Here is a 26,837-nt window from a genome sequence, read left to right as displayed (position 1 = left end):
TTTTTTTGACCGGTGTAGCTGATCATGTCACTGATAAATGCCACATGCATGCAGCCAGAAATGCAGCCTGACAGCTTGGAGAGCAGCCTCCTGCCAGTAAGTCTGTGGGGGTTGAGGGGGGCTTACTGAGGCCCCCATGGTGAGGGAAGGAGTGGGGCTGGGGCAGGTGCAGGGGCAGGCAGTGCCCAGCCAGGGAAGGGCAGGGTATGGGATGGAGCCACAAACAGCTTGTTGGGGGTGGGGAAGGAGGGGAGAGCTCCTGGCCACTGTGTGCACCCTTGGGGAAGCATGGGGGGCATATACCCCCTGCATTTGTGTGTGGGGCAAGGGCAGGCTACACGTTGGGGGCTGTGCCCGAGGTGAGCAGGGCAAGTGAAGGTGCTGAGAGGGGGGGCTATGGCAAATTCTGGGATGGCTGTAGCCTACCCTGTAGCCCCTCTCCCAGTACCACCACTGCCGTTTCCGCCCACTTTGAGTGCAGCCCCAGCCCAGCCCCCAGCCTGCACCAGGCAGCCCGCCCTCACACTGCACACAAATCTAGGGGACACGCCCCAATGCCTCCCCCAGGAGTCTGTGCAGTGGCGGGAGCTGCCTCCTTCACCCCACCCCCCGGGATGAGCTGCCTGCAGCTCTGTCCTGTGTCCTCCCCACCCCCCCTTCAGGCTGGGCAGCACCTGCCCCTACCACAAACCTAGCCCTACTCCCTTCCTCACCATGGGGGCCTAGATCTGTCCCCCAACACCCCTATCCTCTTCCACTCTGCTTCCCCCCCCCACACCCCCCCCAAAAAACGTACTGGCCAGATGCTGCTCTGCAAGCCGTGAGGCTACATATCAGTAATTGGATCGGTATAGGCTGCTTAATAATCGGCCATCAGTATTGGCCAAGAAAATCTTTATTGGTGCACCCCTAACACATTCCCATCAAACCCAGCCAAAGTCAAGGAAATGGTGGAAATGCAGAACCAGAGTAAATCATTTTACAAAGGCAACCCCATCTTTACTCCACTGAGGCAAAGGAGGGAACACTGGGAAGAACTTCACTGTCACGAGTCCAACAGCTCTATCCTGTCTGTTCCTGTATCCGCAGCAAAGTAACAAGACAATTGATACAGGGAAAAGCTTCTCTGTAAAATTAGCTTTATTAAGCTAGCAATGTTAATTCTTCAGTCACCAAAATAACTTATTATTTAGAAAAGCATCCCTGAAAGAAAATCTGCAACATTAACAAACCTGTCATTTTGTTCAAAAGCATAAATAAAAGTTGTTTGTCAATCACTTATGCACATACAATACAGCATTTCATGAAAGGACCAATTATTACTTTAAATCCAGCTTAAACAGAAAAACAACAGAAGACCTAAATCACTTTTTTGGAAAATCTCCCATGGCATCTACCTTCCACTTACATACTTAATTAAATGCATATATGCCTACTTAGGTACACAACTGCACCAAGCAAAATGCTCAAACGATAAATCATAGAATCACAGAAAACTAGGGTTGAAAGCGACCTCAGGAGATCACTTAGCCCAGGGGTTCTCAACCTTTTTTTGTACTAGGACCCATTTATAAATACTGATAGTCAGTTACGACCCAGAGCCTCTTACTCCCAACCCCTTGCCTCCCACCCCCAGGCACCAGCCCCTAGTCCGTGTGTGGTATGGGGAGCCCCAAGCAGCCTCTTGAAGCCTGGAACTCTGCCAGTCTGCAAAGAAAAACCCATGGTTTCCCACATTTTTCTCCTTTAAAGGAAAATCCATTTTTAAAGTTTGTTTGTGACCCTTTCATATATTCTTGGGATCCACATTTGGGTTGTAACCCACAGTTTGAGAAACGCTGTCTCAAAGCAGGACTATCTCCAACTAGATCGTCCCAGCCAGGGCTTTGTCTAGCCGTCATAGAAACCTCCAAGGATGGAGATTCCACCACCTCTCTGAGTAACCTGGTCCAATGTTTTACTAACCTCCTAGTGAGAAAATTCCTCCTTATATCTAACCTTAACCTCCCCTGCTGCAACTTGAGACCATTGCTCCTTGTTCTGTCATCTGCCCCCACTGAGAACAGTAGCTTCATCCTCTTTCGAACCCTCCTTCAGGTACTTGAAGGCTGCTATCACATCCCCTCTTGGTCTTCTTTCCTAGACTAAATAAACCCAGTTCCCTCAGCCTCTCCTCATAAGCAGGGATCCTGGTTTTCCCTGATAAAAAACCTCAAATTCTCTGATACCCCCCGCCCCAACCCATGATTAAAATGAAAGGCCCTTCAGCACACAGAGCTGGGGGCACAGGTCCCCCCTGAGCTCCCAGGAGTGTGTGCAGTGGCGGGAAGCTGGTCTCACCCCCCGGCCGAGCCACCCACAGCCCTGTCCTACTCTTTGCTGGGGCCTGGTGGCCACACACTGCAGTCCCAGGCCGGAAGCCACACACCGCCCCTCCCCTGCTTGGCAACAGCCACCAGCCCTGCCCAACTCCCTCCCTATGGGGGCCTCAATTCTCTACCCCCTCATAACTAACCTATGGGACCTGCTTTCCAGGCTGCCTGACTGCCCTCCTCCCACTCCTTCCCAGGTCCCTGCAGGCTGGAAATCTGCCAGTCTACAGATAGGTCTTTGCAAAACTGCAAAATCCATGGGTTTCTCTGTTAAAATGAGGAATCTGCGTTTTCCTCAGGTAAAGGGGAAAATCTGTGTTTTTGTCTGTTTTTCTGTGGGAAATGAAAAACTTGGGTCCCTGCTCACAAGTCATGAGCCTCCAGCCCCCTCACCATTTTTGTTGCCCTCTGTTGGCCCCTCTCCAGTTTGTCCACATTCTTTCCGTAGTGGAGGGCCCAAAACTGAATACAGTACTCCAGATGTAGCCTCACCCATGTTGAAAAGAGGGGAAGAATCATTTCCCTTGACCTGCTGGCAATACTCCTACCAAGCCCAGTATGCTGTTAGCCTTCTTGGCAACAAGGGCATACTGTTAACTCATATTCAACTTCTTGTCCACTGTAAACCCCAGGTCCTTTAGTGCAGTGACTTACCCTTAGTGAATCCATGCTGACTGTTCCTAATCCCCTCCTCCTCCATGTGCTTAGAAATGGATTCCTTGAGGACCTACTCCATGATTTTTACCGGGACTGAGGTGAGGCTGACTGGTCTGCAGTTCCCTGGATCCTCCTTTTCATCTTAATTAAATATGGGCACTCTATTTGCCCTTTTCCAGCTAACCAGGAACTCTCCTGATCGCCATGGATTTTCAAAGATGATGCCAAGCAGGTCTGTAATCACATCAACCAAATCCCTGTGCTCTCGGGTGCATCCCATCTGGCCCCATGGATTTGTATGTGTCCAGCTTTTCTACATAGTCCCCCAACTTGTTCTTTCACCACTGTTGACTGCTCACTTCCTCCCCAAACTGTTGTGCCAGGTGTGGTAGTCTGGGAGCTGACCTTGCCTGTGAACACTGAGGTGAAAAAAGCATTGAGTACTTCACCTCCTGCATCTTCCATCACTAGGTTGCATCCCCCATTCAGGAAGGGACCCATACTCTTTCCCTGACCTTCCTCCTGTTCCTGACATACTTGTAGAAAACCTTCTTGTTCCCCTTCCCATCCCTTGCTAGCTGCAACTCCAATTGTGCTTTGGCTTTCCTAATCTTATCCCTGCATGCCAGAGCAGTACTCTTATACTCCTCCCTAGCTGTTTGTCAAGTTTCTACTTCTTATAAGCGTCTTTGTTGTGATTTAGTTTACAGGTTTTCCTCGATTTATGCAGTACATGGACACCGCATAAAGCAAACCCACTTTATAATGTAAGAAATAGGGACAGGTTCCCATGTTGGCTGCTCTGGGGGCCTTTCTAGCATGGGCTGGGGTGAGTGCGAACAAGCGGGGCCCCGGGCAGTGCGGGGTGTGGCACTCACCCCAGCCCCAGTGGCCCCAGGAGTTGCCAGTGCAGGCTGTCTGCAACAAGGCATGGTGCAGCCCAGCGGCTACAGGGAGCTGGCATCGCCTGCTCCTGGGGCAGTGCAGCAGGAGCTGGGATGAGTGGAGACAGGCAGAGCCTCGGGGGGGGGGGGGGGGGTCGGGACACAGTGCAGCCCAGTGGCTACAGGCAGCTGGCACTGGCAGCTCCCAGGGCTGCTGCATCCAGGGCTGGGTGAGTGCCACACCGCACACCACCCAGGGCTCCGCTTGTCTGCACTCACCGCAGCCTGCACTGGAGCAGCCCCGGGAGCAGCCAACACCAGCTGCCTGCACCAGGGCATGGTGCAGCCCAGCAGCTACAGGGAGCTGGCATCAGCTGCTCCCGGGGAAGCTGGAGCAGGAGCTGAGGTGAGTGGGGACTGGCAGAGCCCCAGGGTGTTTGGGACACGGTGCAGCCCAGTGGCTGCAGGCAACTGGTGCCAGCCACTCCCGGGGCCGCTGCAGTTGGGGCTGGCGTGAGTGGGGACATGGCCCCTTCCCCTCCCCCAAAGACCGACCTGTTTGAGCACCTATGCTGATCGTAAAAGAGCTAATTTACCTCACATGTAACAATTTATGTCTAAATATATTAACTGCTTAAGAGCAAATTTGCATATAAAGAGCCTGCATAAATCAAGGGAAACCTGTACTAAAGAGCTCCAAGCTGGTCTTCGGCCATGGCCATACTTGCTAGTCTTCCTGCACGTTGGGATGGTTTGTTCCTACACTTTCAGTAAGGCTTCTACAGCCAGCTCTTCTGGACTCCTCTCCTTGTCAGACTGGCTTCCCAGGGGATCCCGCCCATGAGTTCCCCAAGTGAGTCAAAGTCTCCTTTTCTGAAGTCCGGGGTCCTTACTTTGCTGTTCTCCATCCTTCCTTTCCTCAGGATCCTGAACGCAATCATCTTGTGGTCACTGCTGCCCAAAGTTCCATCTCCTAGTACATTCCCCACCAACTTTTCCCTGTTCATGAGCAACAGATCAAGAAGAGCATGGCCCCTAGTGGGCCACTCCAGCACTTGCACTAGGAAGTTGTCCCCACTCCCCAAGCTTCCTGGATTGCCTGTGCACTGCTGTACTGCCCTCCCAACAGATGTCTGGGTGATTGAACTACCCCATGAGAACCAGGGCCTGTGATCAGGTAACTTCTGCTAGCTGTTTGAAGAAATCCTCATCCATCATTTCTTCCTCCTGGTCTATAGCAGACCCCCACCACAGCATCACCCTTGTTGCTGTCTCCTCTGACCCTAACCCAGAGACTTTTGACAGGCCTATCTCTACTTTCATACCGGAGCTCTGAGCAATCATATGGCTTTTACATGAAGTGCAAATCCTCTTCTCCCCTGCCTGTCCTTCCTGAAGTTTATAACCATCCATGACACTGCTTTAGTCATGCAAGCTATCCCACCAAGTCTGTTATTCCAATCATGTAGTTCCTTGATTCTGCAAGTACTTCCAATTCTTCTTCCTTGTTTCCCAGACTCCTTGCATTTGTGTACATCCACCTAAGGTAACTTGTCGATTGCCCCAATTTCTCAGGAAGAATGAAAACACTTCCCCTGTTGCCCTCTCCTGCTTGCTCTTCCTCCAGGTCACCCACTTACCTTAGGGCTTTCGTCTCCATCCTCTGGTGAACCGGGTTCAAAACCCTCCTCACTAGGTTAGTGACCCTGTCTGCAAAGATGCTCTTCCCTCTCTTCGTCAGGTGGATGCCATATCTTCTTAACAATCCTTAGAACAGCCCATGGTCAAAGAAGCCAAATCCCTGCAGGTGACAACACCTGTGCAGCCAGGCATTGATCTGCACAATGCACCCACTCCTGCGTGGGCTCTTTCCCTTGACTGGAAGGATCGAAAAGAATACCACCCATGCCCCTGACCCCTTCACTCTTACATTCAGAGCTCTGTAGTCACTTTTGATCTGCTCGGGGTCTCTCCTGGCAGTATCATTGGTGCCCACATTGATGAGCAGCATGGGGTAATCATCAGAGGACCAGATGAGTCTCAGTAATCCCTCCATGACATCTGATCTGGGCTCTGGGCAAGCAGCAGCCTTCCCAAGACAACAGGTCAGGTCGGCAGATGGTTCCCTTGGTCCTCTGCAGAAGAGAATCTCCAACCACCACCACCCAGCACCTCTTCTTGGTGGCGGTGATTTCCATCCTTCCCACCTTGGGAAGGCCTGTCCTGTCCTCCTCCACCAATGGAATGTGCTCATCCTCTGTTGCTAGGGCTCCATATCCATTCTCTAGACAAACTGCTGCAGGTGGAGATGACGATTTCTGCTTGCTGCCAGAGGTCACAAGCTTCTACTCTCCTGGGAGTCCATGTTCTCTCCCTTCTCTAGTGTTTCCTCTGGCAGTTCTTCCTCTAGTCCTGGAGGTCTCCTCCAGCATTGAATCAATGAACTCCTCATGGCAGAGGATGCTTCAGAGCCTCATCACCTTCTCCTGTAGCTCTCTTGCCTATTCCCTGAGACAGCCAGAAGGAGGCACTGTTACAGGTACTTTCCCATCTGCCTGTCATCAGAAAAAACCTGCAAGCCACAGGCCCCACAGTGCAAAACCTGGACCTGGGTGGAAGCCTCAGTGGCAAGCGGTCCTGGCTGGACAAAAACTTCACAGATTCAAGCAGAAACAGTGGCTCTGGTATTGCAACAGCCTCCAGCTATTTCCCTGGGTCTATTAATCTGACTCTTTTTATTCCCTTCTTCCAAGCACACCTTCCCTAGCAAATATGACTAAAAGCTGGCCTGTTTACTGTTCCTTGGCCTCAGAGTTCCTTTTCCTCTCCTTCTTCATACCAAGCTGAAAGGCTCTCCCTTCAAATGCAGGGGGGGGGGGGAGGGGAGGGGAGGGAAAATGGGGAGAGGGCAAGGTGGGGGGGGGGGGGGGGCAGCAAACTGATCTGTGAGCTGACCAGCAAACAGCTTGCCCTTTTTGCTGCCTGCCTGGTCGCTTGGGGAGTCTCCTTTTACACCTTGCTGGGTCTGTACTGGCTCTGCCACCTTGTTAGATATTTGGGCAGGCACAGACAGCAATCACGTAGCTAGCAACACTCTCAACTTCTCAGAGCGCACGCCCCAAACATACAGAGCCCACCAAACAAACACTCAGCAAGCTAAAGGCACCGGCAGCTCTGGATCACTCACCTTCACGCGGCAGGATTTGCTGCCTTGTGCCTGGCTTCTCTTTCCCTTTCCCCTCTTGCTCCCAGCGAACTGTATGCAAAGTGCTTGCCCTGTTTGCTGCCCCTGTTCACTGGCTCCATGGTCGCTTGGAGAGTCTCATTTTATGCCCTGTTGGGTCTGGGCTCCCTTGTTTGAAAAACAAGCAATATGGGTAACAAGATACCACCACGAAGGATTTTTTTGTTTTGGAACCCTGCTTATACCTTGATATAGAATAAGATAGGTCCACTGAACTTTAGAACACACCACAAGTCACATCTAATTTACTTAGGTTCCAGAGGGTGGAGGGGCTGAGGTTGTTTGTCTGAAGCCAGGAAGTTTGGATGGAGTTCTGCTGTGAGCTGGCAGTGGGACTAACTAGTTAGTTTAGCATGCAACATTTTTGTTTGTAGAACGAGTCAAAATACTCACAGCACTTACAATTCCTAGCTATACATTTGCAATGAGAAGCAGGCACTTTTGAAAGTTCTGGCCCTGGTCATTTCCCTGTGTGGACTGGCATAAAGCTAGTACTTCCCTCCTTCAACAGCATCATTGTTTATGTGGATAGACTTTTTCTTATAATGACACTTTATTTCCCTGACCTGGATGCACTGCAAGATATCAAAGAGGGATTAAGGGAGTATTTTAGGTGCCACTCATTAATATTCTCATCATCTGCATTTAGCATTATTAGCCAATTAGTAGGCTGGGTCCCTAAAAACTCCCAGTTGGTACAACAGCACTTGAGGGCTGAGAGACAATAGCATTTATTTCCATGAAGTACTCTCTGTGTTGCATCATATCCTACATGATTAAAGTAACATGATTAAGACTTGAAAAATTCTTGTGGGCTAATGGAGCTGAAAGAACTCGAAAGTGATCATCATCAACAGTCCCAACAGTTACAGAGTAGGCAATGTGTGAAGTTCTCTATTATCATAGTAATATTAGTATTTTTGATGATACGGATCAAAAGGACATGCTTATGGCAACAGACCTTTTCCTGCAATATACACCCAATGTGTTCTCCCGCACACTGAAGTAATCTCTCTGGGAGAACTTGTCAGTGTTCTTGGACAGCCTCCAGACTCCTATAAAGACTCTGTTTTCCACAGGTAGAGTGGCACTAACAGGGATGGTTTTGCAATGTAGTGCTGTTGTCAACTATACACACTGAAATTCAAAAGCAAGGTGTCATATACAGGTTCCTCAGTCACTCAGTTTCAGTTTAGACTATGATAACCATTTGTCACAAATTGGTGTAGCTCAGAGTTCACCTTCTTGCTGGTTCTTTTTGGCAAAGCAAATGGGAATAGCCTCTTTATATGCATCTGCCTCATGGTCCAATACCACCTCAGAGTGCTGACTACTCCTACCAGTTCTGCTCTGTTTCCACACCATCAAGCAACAAACTCCATACAATGCAAGAACCTGAAGTTTCAGATGTGAAAAAACTACTTGTAACCTTCCCCCCCACAAGGACAAGACACTATATCCCTAGGCAGAAGAACATGGAAATACTGTTAGAAAACCCCCCTCATAATCCTTGAAGCAGATGACTGGTGCTGCAGCACTATGAGCCAACTGCCACAATACACTCAAACAGGAATAGGCAAACTCTTAGGTGCAGATATATACATAAGGGTGTAGGTTGTAGCTGTGTTGGTCTAAGGACATAGGCAGACAAGGTTCTTTGAGTGAATCTGATATGTTTTATTAGACCAACTTAAATAGCTGGAAAACAATTTTTAAGCAAGCTTGCGGGTTCAAAAACCCTTTGTCAGGCTGAGAAAGTTTCAGCAGTTGGTGTGTGCTCTTCCTGGATGGAATGAAAAGTAAAGCAGCCAGAGGCTGGGCTGGTATGTATACAAGATAGGCAGTCAGCTATCATGGGCAGATGCATAAGATAGGCAATATGCATACAAGATACATGAGCCTATGAACTCTACTTCATCAACCTCCTGCATACTAAAAATCATGGACTAAATATAGAGATTGGATTTATGACACATTATAACCTGCCTGACATCTGACTCCCCAGGTACTTCTCCATTATTCATCCCCCTTCTCTCCCCACCCACCCAGTCTGTCTCTTACCCATTGACTCCTCAGTCTACATCTTCACTGACTGCCAATTTTGTATGCATAGCAGCCCAGCCTCTGGCTTCTTTACTTTTCATTCCATCCAGGAAAAGCACACACCAACTGCTGAAACTTCCCCAGCCCAACGAAGGGTTTTTGAACCCAAAAGCTTGCTTAAAAATTGTTTTCCAACTATTTAAGTTCATAGATGCTAGGGTCGGAAGGGACTGCAATAGATCATCGAGTCCAACTCCCTGCATAGGCAGGAAAGAGTGCTGGGTTCAGATGACCCCAGCTAGATGCTTATCTAACCTCCTCTTGAAGACCCCCAGGGTAGGGGAGAGCACCACCTCCCTTGGGAGCCCATTCCAGACCTTGGCCACTCGAACTGTGAAGAAGTTCCTCCTAATGTCCAGTCTAAATCTGCTCTCTGCTAGCTTGTGGCCATTATTTCTTGTAACCCCCAGGGGCGCTTTGATGAATAAAACCTTACCAATTCCCTTCTGTGCCCCCGTGATGAACTTATAGGCAGCCACAAGGTCGCCTCTCAACCTTCTCTTGCGGAGGCTGAAGAGGTCCAGGTGCCCCAGTCTCTCCTCATAGGGCTTGGCCTGCAAGCCCTTAACCATATGAGTGGCCCTTCTCTGGACCCCCTCCAGGTTATCCACATCCCTCTTGAAGTGTGGCGCCCAAAACTGCATGCAGTATTCCAACTGCGGTCTGACCAGCGCCTGATAGAGGGGAAGTATCACCTCCTTGGATCTGTTCGTCATGCATCTGCTGATGCACAATAAAGTGCCATTGGCTTTTCTGATGGCTTCGTCACACTGCCAACTCATGCTCATCTTGGAGTCCACTAGGACTCCAAGATCCCTTTCCGCTTCCATTCCACCAAGCAGGTCATTTCCTAGGCAGTAGGTATGCTGGACATTTTTCCTCCCTAGGTGCAGCACTTTGCATTTCTCCTTGTTGAATTGCATTCTGTTGTTTTCTGCCCATACGTCCAACCTGTCCAGGTCTGCTTGTAGTTGTTCCCTGCCCTCCGGCGTGTCCACTTCTCCCCACAAGTTGGTCTAATAAAAGATATCAGATTCACCCAGAGAACCTTGTCTCCCGATACATACATAACAAATTATGTCATTGCTGACAAGTTGTCATTTTGCCAGAAAAAAAATAGTGAAAAACATAGCTTTAATCATTCACCTATTAGATGCAGCCAAGATTATAGACAGCTTAATGTGTGTTAGTATGGTAAGTTGTTTGTTTTTTAATATTCTTTTAGAATTATTAAGTACATACTCCACTGGAGGACTGTGTGGCTAAAGGGATGGGTTATGAAACCTGGAACTTTACTTCTTTCAGCCTCTACTTCACATCCAGTTTTCTTGAGTCCATAGTGATTAAAAATCCTTGCTGCCTTTGGTAGTGTTGGAGTGATGTAGAAGCTGTGATGGACCAGGAAATGAGAGGCAAGGATTTTTCTGGTGAGATCAACATCACCCTTGCATCTTGCCTTCTTTGGCTGTTTAGCAGGGCATACGAAATATTGGTAGTCTTAATTCATATTACAAAATACTTGTTGGTAGCATTAAGAACAAGCCAAGCACTAAATAAATATGAACAGTGAATTATTTTGTAACTACTAAAAGTAGTCCCTCCAAAACAGGGAGAGGGAAGTTCAAGAAATATTGAATAGCTGGTATCTAAACTTCTGTTGTTCTGCTGGTAAAGAGTAGATTTAATTTCTTAGGACTATTGGTCCAATACGCTCCAAAGCCCCAACACCTTGTTTACAGGAAGAATTCATGGCACTTTTTCACTACTTTACTAAAACAAATTCGAAATTGCCAACTTATATTAACTACTCTGTATAATAACTGGAGACCATGTTTATCAGTTCACCTTTTTACCCTGTTTGCCAAGTTAACATCATCAACTGATTTAGATCATATATAAAAAATAATTACTTGAAATCTGGTACATGATTATTCAAAGCAGGTGCAAAGAACAATTATTAGGAGATAATACTTTGGATGTGACTGAGATGGTTTTAAAATGCTAGTAACATTAAAAAGAAATTTAAACCTTCTCCAAGTATAGTCAATAGTATATAATAATGATTAGAACATCTTCCAGAATTGAGCCCCATACAAATGGTCTTTTATTATGCATGTAATACTTTAATACAGAAGTGCTCAACCTGTAGCCCATAGGCCAGATCCAGCCCTCAGAGCCACATTATGCAGCCTGTGGGGATCCCTAAGGGTCTAAAGATTTGGCAGTGGGAGGGCAGTGGCAGCCAAATTTCTGAAACTGCAGGGAGCCCCATTGGCTCAATAACATGATCCTGCTCACTACTGCAAGGCCTTGCAGAGGCAGCGTGGGATCTGATCCTGGTGCGCTGGGTCAAATCCCAATGCACTGGGCTAAGTGGAGGTGTTGTGAAGCCAAATCCTGGTGCTGTCCAATTTCTGTGCCCCTAGCTAGTGGAGGTGGCACAGGATCATTTGTGGAGTGTGGTTCACGGCCCAATCCTGGTGCCCAGGGCCTGATCTGGTTCACAGACCAGCCCCGAGCCATTCATCTGACCCATGGAGCCAAAAGGTAAAGCACCACACTGGTTTAATGTCAAGTAAACTTAAATGTTTCAGTTTCGTTTTAGTCCTTCAAAGAGTTCCACATTCTCTCTACCAAGATTTCTTTAAAGGAAGTCTGGCTAATTTCCAATCTTGCAAAAGGCTTTGAGGCCCATAAATCCTTTGCAACTATAAGGACCCCAAGAAACTTCACCATAAAAAACTGCAATATTAAAAACAAAGAAAAGAAACAGATATTTTGTTGAAGAAACCAAAGCATACTTTCTTGTTATTATGGTTCTACTATGGGGCAAAAATACTATTTTTATTAATAAACCTGAAAACCTAACAGAAGTGCACTATAAAAAATTATTTTTGCTAGTCTGAACTCTTTTCCGATCTAATGATTTTCAATTTTTTGCTCCAAATTTAGACCGCTTTTTCTAGTTCAACTAACTGCATAAAAGGTTTTAAATGTTAAAGTTCCCTTATACTAAGTTATTTATTGCAAGGGAAAGATGTTTAAGAGAGAAAAAATAATATTCCTTGTATTTTAAAAGTTACTTTTCCTGAAATTTCCCCTAACAAAGAAAAGAAACCATCTACCAAAACACTCAAAAAGGCAAACAAAAAAGCCAAAAGCCTTGAATCCCTTGGCTGACATCAGACATGGAAACCTGTCGTCCAAAAGAACTTTCATTAACTTTATGCTTAAAGTAAAAAGAGAGGGTTCAAATAAAACTATGGTCACAACCCTAAACTACGGTGTTCACAATAAAAGACCATTTTTCCAAATTATACATTTTAGCTCTCTTTGTCATTCCACACTAGATTTGCCAGGGTGCATCACCAGGTCCTGCAAATTAATAAAGACAATCATAATTAAAGAGAACAATGCTGCAAAGAAAATGAAGAAAACCCTAGCATAGGGACCTCAGAGGTTTGATCAAATCTGTTAGCTGTGGCTGACAAATAGAAAATCTACCACAAAATAAATGGCTCCTATTTTTTTTCCCCCCAGAATTCTAATTTTACCTGTAAAGTTGCTAAATATTGTAGCGGTGAGAATAAATGGCTTGCTATGCAAAAGCTGCATATGTGCACTTACCTTAAAGTTTTAGTGACAAACTTGTAAACATTTATGCAAAGGTTACTCATGCAAGTAATCCCACTGACTTGACAGAATTACTCATGTGTTTAAAATGACACATGTGCCGTACTGCTTGAAATGTGGGCTGAAAGCATGTCTTCTGAATAGATGCAAGACAACTTGAATAATCTCTCACAAGTCTTTCACTTTTGTTCAGGGACAGAGCTAATGAGGGGAAATTGGTTTCTTGATAAATTTCTGCCATGCTGAGCTAACTCAAGAGGCAGGCAGGCCTTTTGGTAGGACAAGCAACATACAAGAAAGCTTTAAGAACTGAAACAAAAAAGTTCAAACCTGACATTCCCCAGCATGACTGGTTCAGTGCAGCAAGACCCTCCTAACTGAAGTAAAGGGGGCAGGCAGTTTGGATACTGAATCCAAATACAATTATTGTTTATATACTATATGGACACAATCAAAAACCCATGCCTGCAAAAAGAAAAGACTTAATTCTAGCAGAGAGCCACTCAATGTTTCCAACTCCTTACTTTCCCAGGAAGGAAACTCACCATCATGGTCCCTACCTAGATGTAAGGCAAGAGCGAGGAGGGGTTAGAAATGTCTCAACAAGCCTCCCACAGGAACAACCTGGTGAGTGGTAAAGGCTGTGCTGATCCTGACCCTATTTATAAGATGCTGTTGCTTGTCTGCCGGTCCCTGAGGAGTCTCAGGGGGGCTCCAGCCATGTGAGGCGCCAACCATCCTGTTACGAAAGAGGCAGGCTGGACCCCCTGCTCCTCACTGCGCCCGGTCAGAAGCTGGCGAGCCCTTTGGAAATACCCAGTATGGAACAGATTCTCACAGACACAACCTTTGGCTACCCCCCAAAAAAAATTTTTTTTAAAAGAAAGGAAAAGAAAAAGGAAGAGAGCGGCTGCGCCCCCAGCGGTGGCTGGCCCAGGACTCACAGGTGTGGAGGCACTCGGTGACAGTGGTGGGCTTGATGAGATAGCCTTTGCAGATGTAACAGGTGATGTGGGGGTTGAAGTCTTTCACCAAGTGCTTCCTCTGCGCAGCCATCCGTGGGGCGGGCGGGCCGGGCGGCAGCGTCGGGCCGGGCTTCACCAGGGCTGCTGCGCCGCTCGTGGCATGGGGGGCGATCCCGCCGCTCCGATCAGCAGGGCGTCGCTCCCGCGGGCCGCTCGGCGGCGGGGCCAGGCGCGGCCATACCTGCGGCACAGCGGGGAGGAGAGCGGTCAGCGCGGCCGGGCCGGGCCATGTCGTGTCGCAACACTTGGCCGGAGCGCGGGTTTATGTAACGCGCCCGGCGCGCACAGCCCGGCCCCGGCCCCGGCCCCGGCCCCGGCCGACAGGTGCAGGGGCCGCCGCTCCCCCGCAGAGGCGGGAGACAGGAGGCGGGCAGGCCGCACGCCGCGGCCCGGGGGCCGGAGGGGGCGCAGGGTCCCGCCGCCCGCACGCGGGGCTCCTCGCCCGCCCGCACCTGCGGCCCCCTGCCTACCTGCGCAGCCCCTCGGCCTTCGGCCGCCCCGCCGCGCCGCGCCGCGCCGCGCCGAGAAACAGAAAGGGAAACAGCGTGCGCTCCCGCCCCCTCCAGCCCGGCCTCCTCCCGCCCTCCTTCCCTCCCTCGCCGCCGGGCGGCCGCGGCCGGCCCCAGCGCTGGCGGGCGGGCCGGCGGGACAGGCGCGCAGGCGCTGCTCCCGGGCCGAGCCCTCCTGCGCCACAGCGCCGGCCGCCGCGGGGAGGCGGGGAGGGCCAGCGGCCCTGGCCGGGCGGGACACACCGGGAGCCCCGCGCCCGCCCCTCAGCCCCCTCCGGGGGCGCCGCCGTGTCCCGCAGCGAAGCGCCGCTCCCCCAAACCTTCGGGGCAGGCAGAAACTTCAAAACTTTTAAGCCCTGCCTGGCGCTGCCCTTGCAACCTGGGCCCGGAGCCTCCAGCAGCCCTCGCCAGCTTCCCCTCCCCTCCCGTCCCGCCCCGGGGCAGGGTCCCCCTCCCCACTCCCCATCCAGGGGAGGGGACGAGCTCAAGGACTTGCGCCCCATGAGGGCTGCCAAGATACGTTTCTTCAAGCAAGCCGGCGCAGGTGGCTGGGGCAGGCACAAGGAGGTGGACTTGATCAAATGTAAATACAACCGTCTCAGCCTACTCTCCGCTCCTTACTCAGGGCTATGTACTCAATACGTGGTATTATTTCACATTTTAAATTCGTAAATACCCATTTCTGATGAAATCCTAACTCTTGTGCCTGTCCAATTCATTGCTAACAACCTTTACTTATGTAAAGATCCGCTTGGAAAAGGGAACCAGGAATAAGGAACCAATGTGCAGGGGGGGCTGGACCCAGTGCTGTAAGGTCCCTTCCAGCCTGTATGAAACTTCAGCCTTGTGCCGGGTACTTCCCGCAGGAACTGGGACTTGGCTCTGTGTACGCACCTGTGACTGCGCCATGCTGCGTGCAACAGCTGCGGCCAGGGGGCTTTCCATGTCAATTCCAAACCCTTTGCTTTGTGTAGACCTAAGCTCAGTTTCATCCTTCCCAGTTAAGCCAAGCTGCAAAGTTTCAACAGCTGAGGCCCAATTCACATACTTGAAAATTTAATATCCAAGCGGAGCCTCATTAGACAACTAGGCCCAGTACCACTTATAAGAAATTTTTAAGTGTAATGGTAAGGTAAGGGGAAAGGATTATAACTTTAAAAAAAAGAAGTCTGAGGTTTTGAATACAACAAAAGTTAGTTTTGGGAGAAGACTTCTCTATAACATCAATAGAAGTTTACTAAATTATACTAAGGTTAACTTCACAGTAAAAAATAGCATGTACTACAAGAAGTAAATGTTTGTGGTTTGGTCTTTGTGCCACTAACCACTGTTTGTCATTTGATCATATTATAAACTCTTTCAATCTTAACATTAGAAAATATCAACCTCACAAAGAGAAAACATGCAATTTATTTAACAAACAAACATTTTCATCACTTGAAGGAAGGATAAGGAAACCCTGGAGGGAAAACAGTCCTAACTGCCTTTATAAGGTTCAAAACATTGCAAGTTTATGGAAAAACATATGGTAATATTTTTCTTGGTTTAAAACACTTTATCTAGAGGAGTATTAAAAAAGGTTTTAAGACTGACTCTTCTGAAGCTGTTCTCTTCTTGCACATAATCAATCGATGGACACAGCCTCAGTTTAGGAAATGTGTAAAAAAACCAAACAAACCATTTTTATAGATTATATTATCAGTTTTAAGGAACAGATCTTAAACATCATCTAAAAAAAGTTAAGACTGAAGAAATGCAACTCAAAACCTGAAAGTTGCAGAGGGTGTGATGTTCAGTATATCTTAATTAGCACTAATATATTACTTGTTAGAAATCACAGTGCTTTTAATCCATGTTTTCCTGTGACTGTAATAATCATAAATCCCTTTTTCCAATCAATGAACTCTAAATCTTCTATTTAGCCAAATATTTATTCTTACTTTAACAGGATTTTAAAAAAATCATCCCATGGGTGGCCATACTGAACGTACACTGGAAGTCTATAAGCACGGCAGTGTTATATTGAACTCCAGTAACCATTTCAGTGCAATAGTATTTATGTAGAGGAATCAGCCTGTGACTTTTAAAATAATTTGAGGCTGGGAGGCTTTGCTTGAAAGAGAAATTTTGAGCAGTTCATTTTTATCAAATCTGTTGGGGGGGGGAAAAACCCCTCAAACATACTTATTCATCCGGCTTACTTTAAAAAAAAAAAATGGATGCAAACCATACCATTCAAATTCAGCTACAGAAATGGAATTTCTGTATTCAATAGAAATATAATGCTATTGTATTGGTAGCTAATTCATAAGAGTCAAATTGCAGTCATGCTAATTATCCAACAGACATTAAACTGGTTTAGATACTCAGAAGCTGAGTCTTTTTTAAATCTCTTTTTATAAAGAATACCAATCCCAATGTCACTTTGAAAGCATGCCAGATAAATGACATTGTGCTTCAAGGATTTGATCTCCTATCTCTACAATCTAGGTGCTTGAGCCAGGGAGGTACTGAGCTCTTCCAGGTAGGTGTTGAATGCTCTCAACTCCCATTGAAGATAATGGAGGTTGAGTCATTCACGCTTCATAAGAAGGCAGCATGTAGAACAAATCAGAACCAGTAAAAGCTGGAAAGCTCTTGTTTCCATTCAAAAGGAAAGAACAGCGAAGGCATTTCAATGTTTATTGTTATCACACAGCACAAAGTAGTAAATAATCTCAAAGCTAATTAAAATAAATCACACTAGAATAAACTGCAATGTATGTGAAACATTTGTGTGGTGGCTAACTCTTACCAGCACTATATTTAACACATATATTCTGGAATATATGGTCAAATAATAAATGACGTATGCTGGTGCATCTGCTTATACCAGTTCTAAAACATCCCCTTACTGTCTAAAAGAGATTTAATACTTTGGTGTCAAATAAAAATGATAGCTTTTGCAATGTAAGGAAAAATTGAGAATATTAAACTCTGCTATTGATATTATATGCCGTATGTTAATAGCATCAAGTGCAGTAGTAAAAAGGAGGCAACTACATCACCAAACTCTGACATGCAAATAATGCTACTCTAACTTTTCCCTGTTTTTAAACCCTAACTTAGCTGTTAGTCAGCTGCTTTTCCTTTATTTTTGCATGACTGAATTAATGGAGTGTCTTGTAACCTCATATATATTCATCTATCCACCCATTGTTACCTCTGTGGAAGTCCAACCTATGGAAATTAAAGAAGGCTTTTAGAAAGTATGTGGGCAATTTACTGCTTTCCCCAATACTACCTGTTGCAACACACTGGCATACATAAATTACAGCAATTCCTTGTTTTCTACAGAAAATGAATGTCACTTTTAAATGGAATAACCAAGTCAGAAATAAGAAAGCAGTGAATAATCTAACACCTGAATACAACTGTATCATTAATTTTACTTGATAACAAAACTATAACACTTTAACAAATCAATATCAAGTACTGACAACACTTATGTAATTTTCAGCTCTATGTTATGAAACAGGGAAAATAAGTGTTGGTCATCAGCCAAACTTTAAAATGAAGGTCTGACCCAGCAGTGTACCTAAGGCAGGTGGAAGGGAGATGACTGGGAAAGCAGCCCCAGTGCTGCCTCAGGGGGTGTGGTGGAAAAAAATAACCATGACTGCAGTGCCAGCTAATAATGCCACTGCTTTTGGCACCACAGCAGCCAATGCTAACCCAGGCATCACACAACTGCTTAGGGCATGGAGTTGCTTAGCTACACCTCTGATCTGACCCTGCCAGCAGATTCATTTGGGAAGACCCTTATATCTCTGCAGAGCCCTACTGACTTGTATATTTTCCCATTTCCAATAATAAATAAGCACCCAATTATCCTCAAATATTTGGATTTGCAATGGGAAGGCAAAATGCTGGGAACACAGCTGGATTGAGGAAACTGTCACATTATTAATAACACCCAATGTGCTTTGTTTGGAAAACTGAGTTTTGTTCATCAAGTATAATGGGAATCCACTGTATTCATACCAATCAAAAATGGAACCACTAAACATTCTATTGCACAAGATAATTCTTTATTCTAAGACAGTATTAATTTAAAAAAACCCTTAGCTTAAAGTTTAAAATTCATGTTTCTTCTCAGTTAAAATATGCTAAAAATAACCTCTTCTAGATCTTACTTTTGTGCAAATTAAATGTTTTCTAAATTATGTAAAATAATCATTTAGCTTTGATTGTTAAGTTTCGATCATATATTGTTGCTGTTCTTTATTTTCTAGTAAGAGCAATAAATACCATACAAAAATATATATTTTTCAATCAGATTTTTACTATCAATGATTATCCTTCACCTGGACTTTTCTTTCTCTGATTTACTGGGGAAGGGTAGGAATACAGTTAATCCTTCCTTACCTCCCCCTCACTTCTGAGACGGGATCAAGGGGATCCTATGATTGTGGTTCCCAAACTCTGTGGGTTAATGAATCTTTGTCAACTCCTGGAATTTCTGAAGGACCATCATTCACCCTTATCATAAAACTTTTAATTGAGGGTGTGAGCAAGTGGTGCAATATGGGGATAAGCCACCTTGGTTTCATGGAACACAGTTGGGAACCAGAGCCTTATAGGAATTATTTTCCCATCCCCAGTGACCTCTCTGTAATGTACCTATCTGTTAGCACACAATAGCCTTGTCTACTTTTATTAATATCAGCACCGTTGCAGGGTGGCATTTTCTTTCTTATGCTTACTTATTTTGTGTGCTAATGAAGTTAACTCTAAGGGAACCTATACACGAGCAGGGAGGCTGCCCCAATGTTCTATAATTGCAGAGAGTCGCAGCAGGCTCGATTAATCAAGTCTGTTGGAGCATGGTAATTACTGCACTCTAGCAGACTCTAGCATCTCGTATATGTGTCCCCACACTTAAAAATGACAGCAGGAGTGCTTTAACTAATGCTCATCGAACAAGCTTTAAAGCACCCCTGCTGCCATTTTTAAGCATGGGGACACTGATATATGAGACGCTCTGGGTGCTTTAATTAAAGTGGTTCTCAGAGCCACTCTAATTAAAACACCCCTCCCCCCAGCCTAAGTACATGTATAAATGCCCTAAAGTGTCACCCTGTAAGGGTGCACCGACAGAGATTTTTGAGGCATGTTGGCTGAAACTGATTTGATTTCCGATACATAGCTCTTTAGCTTGAAGAGCTGAGTCCAGCTGGTAAGTCTGGTGTGGTGGAAGGGGAGGAGAGGGGTGTGGGGGGGCAGATCAAGGTCCCTGCGGTGAGGGAGGGAATGGGGCTGGGGCAGGCACTGACCAGCCATGACAGGGACGGTTGCAGGACAAAGCTACAAGTGGCTCGTTCGGGGCCAGATGCCTGTGCCCCCCAGATCTGCGTGGGGTGGGCGCAGGACGGAGGTGCAGCTTGTTGGGGGTACATGGGAAGGGAAGCAGCTTCCACCACTGCACTTGGCTCATTCAGTGCTCATCTGGCAGCTCCCACCATTCATCCGGGAGAGGGCACGGGGGGAGGGGACATATGCCCCCGGATCTGCCCAGCCGGGAAGAGCCCGGCCCCAGCCCTGCACAGATCAGGAGGCACAAGCCTCCCCTCACTCCCTGTGCACCAGATGAGCACTGGACGAGCTGCCACACCGCTTCCCGCAGCCCCCCCCCCCAATGAGCTGTGCCTCCATCCTGCACCCGCTCCGGCCCCAGCTGGGCAACCCCTGTCCTAGCCCCTGCCCCAACCCCACACCCTCCCTCACCAAAGAGGGCCTTGATCTGCAACCCCACCACATCCCTTCCCTTCCCCTACACCAGACTTTCCAGCTGCACATAGCTCTCCACGCTGCTGGTTCTGCTCCTCACTGCCTACATGCTGCACTGCAGCTGCACGCATGCATGGGCATTTATCAGACAAATTATCGGCCACATCGGGCCAATTTCCACTATAGAAAATTTTCTTTATATTGGTGCTGATCTGATATCGGACCGATGTATCAGTGCACCTCTACTAACCTGGCAAACAAATGCGCTGGTGCATGTTTGAGAGGAGTGCATAATGTCATCATGAAAAAGACACTTTCTTTTGTCTCTCTTCCTTGGTCAGAACGAGACACTCTTTTCTTATAATGTTACATGGCATTCTTAAGAGCTATTCTATTTGAATTACAGGATACAAATTCAAATGGACCTTTTTGTGGTCAAGATGGGACACAGTATAAGTCCTGAAAGAATTGATACTGAAGTTCATATGCTAGTCAAAATAAAATCACTCACACTTAGGTCATGGACAGGCATTCATTTCTAACACTGCAAATTTTGAAGTGGTAGTACCCTTCCTGAGATGGAGCATGCAGGCATTCCATCCCACAGATGCCTGCTGTCCCCTGCTTCCACGCTTCCCCTACAATGGGAAAGGCATGGGTTGCAGCTGCTCTTTCTAGTCCCTGGGAGGAGTGAAGCAGTGAGGCTCTCCATGCCATCCCTAGGCCAGGGCCACACGCTGGCAACTTGACTCCTCCCAATCATGAGAAGAGTCAATCTGCTGGAAAATGCCCCCATGCTTTCCCCAAACTGGGGAAGACACAGGAGAAGCTGCTGCTTGACTCCTGATCACAAAGGAGTGGTGTTTATTCTAGCCAGAGAAACTCTCATGCAGGGGAGATGTTCCAGGTGGCAAAGTGAAAGATACTTCTCACTGATGGGATGTTTCCTCCAAAAGAAACTGAATGATCACATGTATGCTGGCGATTTCTACTGGGAGAGTGGCATTTCTCCTGCTAGAAATGCAGTGCCCACCTGAGACCTCAAACTTGCTTGAAACATCAAATGAAAGAGAGAAAAGACCCAAAAGTATACCCTAGCTCAAGTGACCATTTCAGTTCCTGGACCAGAATTGTTTATACATTTTTGCAAACTGTGTCTACGCAAGTATTATCTGAAAACAGTATTTGGGCACATACCTTTTTTCTGTAAACAGAAAATAGGATGAATCAGCTGAAGAGCAGTGAGTAATTAGGGGAAGTGGGATCAATCTGTTCCTGCTCCTTTCCTCCTACTTGGAAAGGATATTAGGGATGTGAAAGGTTAAAGGATTAATCATTTAACCCATAAGTGCAGTGATAACAGGTTAGCTTACTGGTTGTCCTTTAGCTCTGGGTGGGCTCAGTCTGGCAGGGAAGGATAGAAGGGAAGCCATACAGTGCCCCAGCAGGAATCGGAAGGCAGCAGGGGAGGGAAGAGGAAGGAAGGAGCAAGGAGGAGGGGAGGTGAGTGAAGGGGATGGCAGATGAGGGGCAAGGAAGACTAGTACCATGGCACAGCCTAAGAGGAAAAGAGCAAGGGGCCTAATGACTCATCAACAGAGATCCAGGTTTTCTGTTTTCTGTAGAAAAACACAGATTTTCCCCTGTAAAGGAGAAAAACACAGGGAACCATGGGTTTCCCCTTGCAGAGTGGCAGAGTTCCAGCCTGCAAGGAGCTGCTAGGGGCTGAGGGCAGCAGGAAGAAGGTGATCAGAGACAGGGAAGCACCATGTGCATGTGTGCACACACATGCACTTGGCCATCAATACAGCCTCAGACAGCATGGTGGAGAGCAGCTCCCACAGCTGCCTGCAGGTAAATCTAGAAGGGGGCATAGGCAATGCATGGAAGTGAGGTGGGGGGCATAGGTGACATGGAGGTGACTTGTAGGGAGAGTGAGGTAGCAGCTTACACCAAGCCCTCACAGCACAGGAGGGAGTGGGGCAGGGTTGGTGGCTGGGGGTGCTGCCCAGCTGTGGTTATGCGCAGTGCCTGGGGCCAGGGTGAGAATGTGCGGTTGTGGGGCCTGGCTGGGGAGCAGGACGGAGCCACAGGTGGCTCATCCAGGGGAGGCTGGGGTCAGCTCACCGCTGCTGCATGCACTTGCAGGAAGGGGTCAGATGCCAGATGCTGTATCTGCCCTTGTGCTTCCTGTCCCCTCCTTGATCTGCTGTGTGCTACTTGTTGTACCTATGCTGGAGGTTGGTCACTCCTGGCACAGACGGTCTAGCTCAGGGACGGCTCTGGAGCCACATGCAGCTCTTCAGAAGTTAATATGCGTCTCCTTGAATCTTTGCTCCTCCCTCTCCCTTGTGCTTGTGCAAAGATTCAAGGAGATGCATATGAACTTCTGAAGAGCCACAGGTTGGCCACCCCTGGTCTAGCTACTCCACACAAACAGTAAAAGTCTTGAATTTTCCTCTTTTATGCTACTTTATGGTCAACTACTCATTTCACCTACCTTTTACCGACTGCCTTGAGCTAGTGACAAGCATCTGCTGACCAACTCTGCTGTCACTGCCAATACTGAATTATCTCCTGCACCAACTAATTTTCTGCACTGCCATTAGATTCACTTCATTGCATGCCTCAGCCAATTCAACTCCTTCTAACCAGGCTTATTTCATGGATTTCCAAATGAAAATCTGATCAGGAGTTAATGCTACATCAAATCTCCCAGCTGCTACTGCACACTCTCACAAAGCATCAGCCAGTGGCAGTTGGTGCCATTTTTCAAGGAAGTTCAGGAGACATTAAAATGCCAGCCTAAACGTGGCTGTCACCTGCATGTACAAGACCAAGGTTTTCTTTCATTTTTCATTTCTAGGATTAATTTGTGAAACTGTACCCTTGGCCAATTCACTGTAGCTATTACTTCACTAGAGAGGGAAGTCAAGCTCTCTGTTAATATTCTTAGTTTTCCAATTGATTCTCAACAAAATGATCACTTTTGCACATTGCCTTTTAAGGATTATGTAATACAATTTAATGACCGTCACATTCAGTTAATCCTGAAATGTCTTCTCAATGTTATGTTGTATGCTGCAAGCTACTGTTTCAGACTTTCTTTGCTGAACTACTTAAGATGCTTTTCTTAACACATTGTCCAAAAAAGGTTGTACAATAATATGAAGACTTTACATAGTTTTACAAGATGATGATGCCACCTTTCAATCTCTGGAAGGAGCAGGAAAGAAAAAGTATGGAAAAAAATTACTAATTCACACTAAAATTATTAGTAGCAAAGGTTTTGCTTCCCACAGTTGAAAGCTGAAGCAAGAATAACATTCAAATTTATACTGCACGTGCCAAATAACTTTGCAGCTATACCTATGCAATGAAGTTATACTACAAATTAAAAACAAAACCTATTACTAGGCTTTATCCCAATAAATTTTAAAATTCTAGTAAACTCAGGAAGAAAATCTCCAAGAATTCTACTCTTGCCAAGTATGTTCTGTAACAAAAACTAATGATTCAAAAGCGAATATGAAAATAGCAACTATATTACTAGACCTTTACAAAATAAATGAATGGTCTTAAAAACAAAAGATTTAGGGTGGCATTTTCATGGTGCCCTGGGGAGGTTAGCACCCACTTACCACTGGCTTTCATCCTTAAAAATGTGCATCTTAAATCAGACTAAAACCTGCTTCTAATCATGTAACTCTTGTAGTGCCTGCCAATTAAAACAGCGAATGCCACTGCTGTCAGTCGAACAGAGTTTTTCTGCATTTCATTTTTAACTTACTAAAATGCATCTGCTGTGGCTAATAAAGTGAGCAAAATGTTGGCTTGCATCCATCGATGCTTCTCAAGCAAATCATGGGATGTCATTCTCCTGTTGTACTCGGCTTTTGTGAGGTCGCAGCTGGAGTACTGCGTCCAGTTTTGGGCTCCACAATTCAAAAAGGATGTGGAGAAGTTTGAGAGACTACAGAGGAGAGCCATGCACATAATCAGAGGTCAGGAAAACAGACCTTATGATGAGAGGCTGAGAGTCATGGGACTCTTCAGCCTGGAAAAGCGCAGGCTCAGGGGTGATCTGGTGGCCACCTATAAGTTTATCAGGGGTGCTCATCCGGATCTGGGGGAATGTCTGTTCACCAGAGCGCCCCAACGGATGACAAGATCGAACAGTCACAAACTCCGCCGCGACCAATTCAGGCTGGATATAAAGAAGAACTTCCTTGCTGTCCAAGCCTCCAAGGTTTGGAATAGCCTGCCACTGGAGGTGGTTCAAGCACCCAGTTTGAATGCCTTCAAGACGCATCTGGATGCTTATCTTGCTGGGATCCTATGATCCTTGCTGACTTCCTGCCCATGGGGCAGGGGACTGGACTCAATGATCCTCCGGGGTCCCTTCCAGCCCAAATGTCTATGAAATCTATGAAATCACGGAAATTTTCTCTAGTTCAGTTAAGAGGGGAAAAAAAAAGAGCACTGTGCTGGATACTTTGATTCCAGCTGCATTGTACCGTTAAATAGGTACTATACAGTATAAGAAGTGTTGTAGCCATGGTGGTCCAGGAATTAACTGAGAGAGAAGGACTTTTTTTTTTTTTTTAAAAGGGTGGGGGGGAGGGCAATATATTTTACATTTTTCTTATGTGATTTCATTATGGCTCATGGTTGCTGTTCAGTTTTGCCCATGTAGTTACCTTAAGAGTATCTAGTGTACTGGAACAAACATACCACATTTTGTGAAAGGCATGTGTAGGATCCATGGATTCTGATGGGTTCGTTTTGGGGCAGTTGATTGTAGTAGCAGTGGAGATGTGTTGATAAGCATCTATTGTTAAGGCAAGGCTGCATCCCACTTGGATGTCTGTTGATCAGTAGGGAATTCACTTCTGATGATGAGTTGGGCAAGGTTAGTCAGCTGTTTGAAAGCCAGGAGCAGAGGAGAGGCTGGGAATATATCATCCAAAGAGATGGTAAAAAACCTTGCTTGTACAGAATAAGTAGCAGTCTACCAACTTGAGGAGATAGACAGCCAATTTCTTGGGCATATTGTGGGGCTGGCTGCAATTTTTTAGGGCTTAACGTGGCTGCCCCAACACCCCCCTAAGCCTCTGACTGAGGTGTCTGGTGGCCGTGCCCCCCACCACTGATTGTGGGCTATCCGTCATAGAGTCCTGCTCCTTGCCACTGATTGGAGAGGGGCAGGGCTACATGACAGGCAGCTCTCTCAGCCAATCACTGGTGAGGGCATTTTATTTTTAGTAAGTTGCTTCCCCCTCCCAAGGATTTTCCAGAGATCGCCCAATTTCATGACTTCCATAAAATCCATGCAAGCATGATTTGGGTAGGTCCCTAAGAACAAGTTACAAAGCAACATAGCCCATTTAGAGTCAGAAAAAAACATTTTTTCCATATTTGTCTAAAATTGAGCTGAAATATAATGGATGTTTATAAAAGTTACATTTTTTTGTGTGATCGAGCCCATGACAGTGTTGTATACCCATGCCATGACACTCATGCATGGCTGCAGAGCGCTTTTAAAATGGCCCACAGAACAAAAAATTAATCCTGAAATGAGGTATTAGATGAAGGTGATCTGCTTTAGAGCACCTTAAGGAACTTGTGTGTTGTTTTTGTGTGTCGTGGGCTAGGCTGATGCAGCCCAGCCTCAGGGCTGTCAACAGGTGACCGGGGAGGGGGATGGAGGGAGCAGCACAGAGCTGCTGGCTGGGGTTTGTTGCCTGGATGGAGCTGGGGGGAAGGAGCATGGAACAGAAACCCCACCTTGCAGCCCTCCCCTCCAGCTACCCTGGCTGGGACATTAAGGAATCCAAGCCAGGCCTACGTGGCAAGGGGGCTCCGTTCCACTCCCTTCCAGCTCAGGCCAGGCAAAGCAGAGAGGGGGAAAGGAGCAGCATGAGCTGCTGGCTTGCCCAGCCTGAGTTGGAGCGGGGTGTGGAACAGAGCTCCCTTGCCTTGTGAGCCCAGCCTGGCTCCCCCCAGTGCCCCTGCCAGGATAGCTGGGAGACGGGCCACAAGGCAGGGGCTCCATTCCACATCCCCCACTCCAACTCCAGCCAGGCAGCAAACCCCAGCCAGCAGTTCTGGTGGTAGGGGGGGCCTGGGGAGAGGAATGGTTCAACAGCCTCCTCAGAAGCTTTTGGAGCCTCCGACTACTGGCCAGGGCATGTTCCAGCCCTCCCACTCTGACCTAACAGGCAAATTTGTATGAAGCACCATGAATTAGAGTATGGAGCAAGGTATATCTATCTACATCCAATATCTTTATACATTTTGGACCCTAATGACAGTTACCTTTTAAAATGTGAGTTATTTTAGATAATGTTTCAAGATAGTGTTTCTTGTAAAATGCTAATATTTTAAATCAATATCTTAATGGAAAAAGTCTCAACAAAATTGATTTTTTAACTGATTTCTTGTCCTAATTACATTCCAATTGTGAGGGAAGGCAGGCTCAGGATTCCAGCCAGAAAACTATTCTCAAGTGGGCAATCCCTCAGAACCCATACCATGGCACGTTATGCCAGTTGTGAAGTCACTTTAGACTAAAAATCAACAATACTGGTTTTCTGGCTTTATTCTCATATCTGTAATAAATATCATAAAGCTTTACCTAT

The 26,837-nt window shown here is 46.7% G+C and overlaps 1 protein-coding gene across 10 annotated transcripts in view; it reads right to left on the bottom strand.

Moving 5' to 3' along the window:
- PCGF5 (polycomb group ring finger 5) overlaps positions 1–26,837 on the bottom strand; it is a 114,752-nt gene that overhangs the window by 41,115 nt on the left and 46,800 nt on the right. For 9 of the 10 annotated variants that reach the window (XR_009463075.1, XR_009463073.1, XR_009463076.1 and 6 more), the window contains one exon: positions 13,838–14,099. Coding sequence is in view for 6 of the 10 variants with exons in the window: in XM_059729961.1 (XP_059585944.1) it covers positions 13,838–13,949 (112 nt within the window). In the remaining 4 variants the exon portion in view is untranslated. Of the gene's footprint in view, positions 1–13,837; positions 14,100–14,388; positions 14,445–26,837 lie in introns of those variants that run through there. The other variant, XM_059729964.1, reaches the window with a different exon arrangement.

This window comes from Alligator mississippiensis, chromosome 6 (genome assembly GCF_030867095.1).
Source record: "Alligator mississippiensis isolate rAllMis1 chromosome 6, rAllMis1, whole genome shotgun sequence".
Lineage (NCBI taxonomy): Eukaryota > Metazoa > Chordata > Crocodylia > Alligatoridae > Alligator > Alligator mississippiensis.
This window is presented reverse-complemented; position numbering and strand designations above follow the sequence as displayed.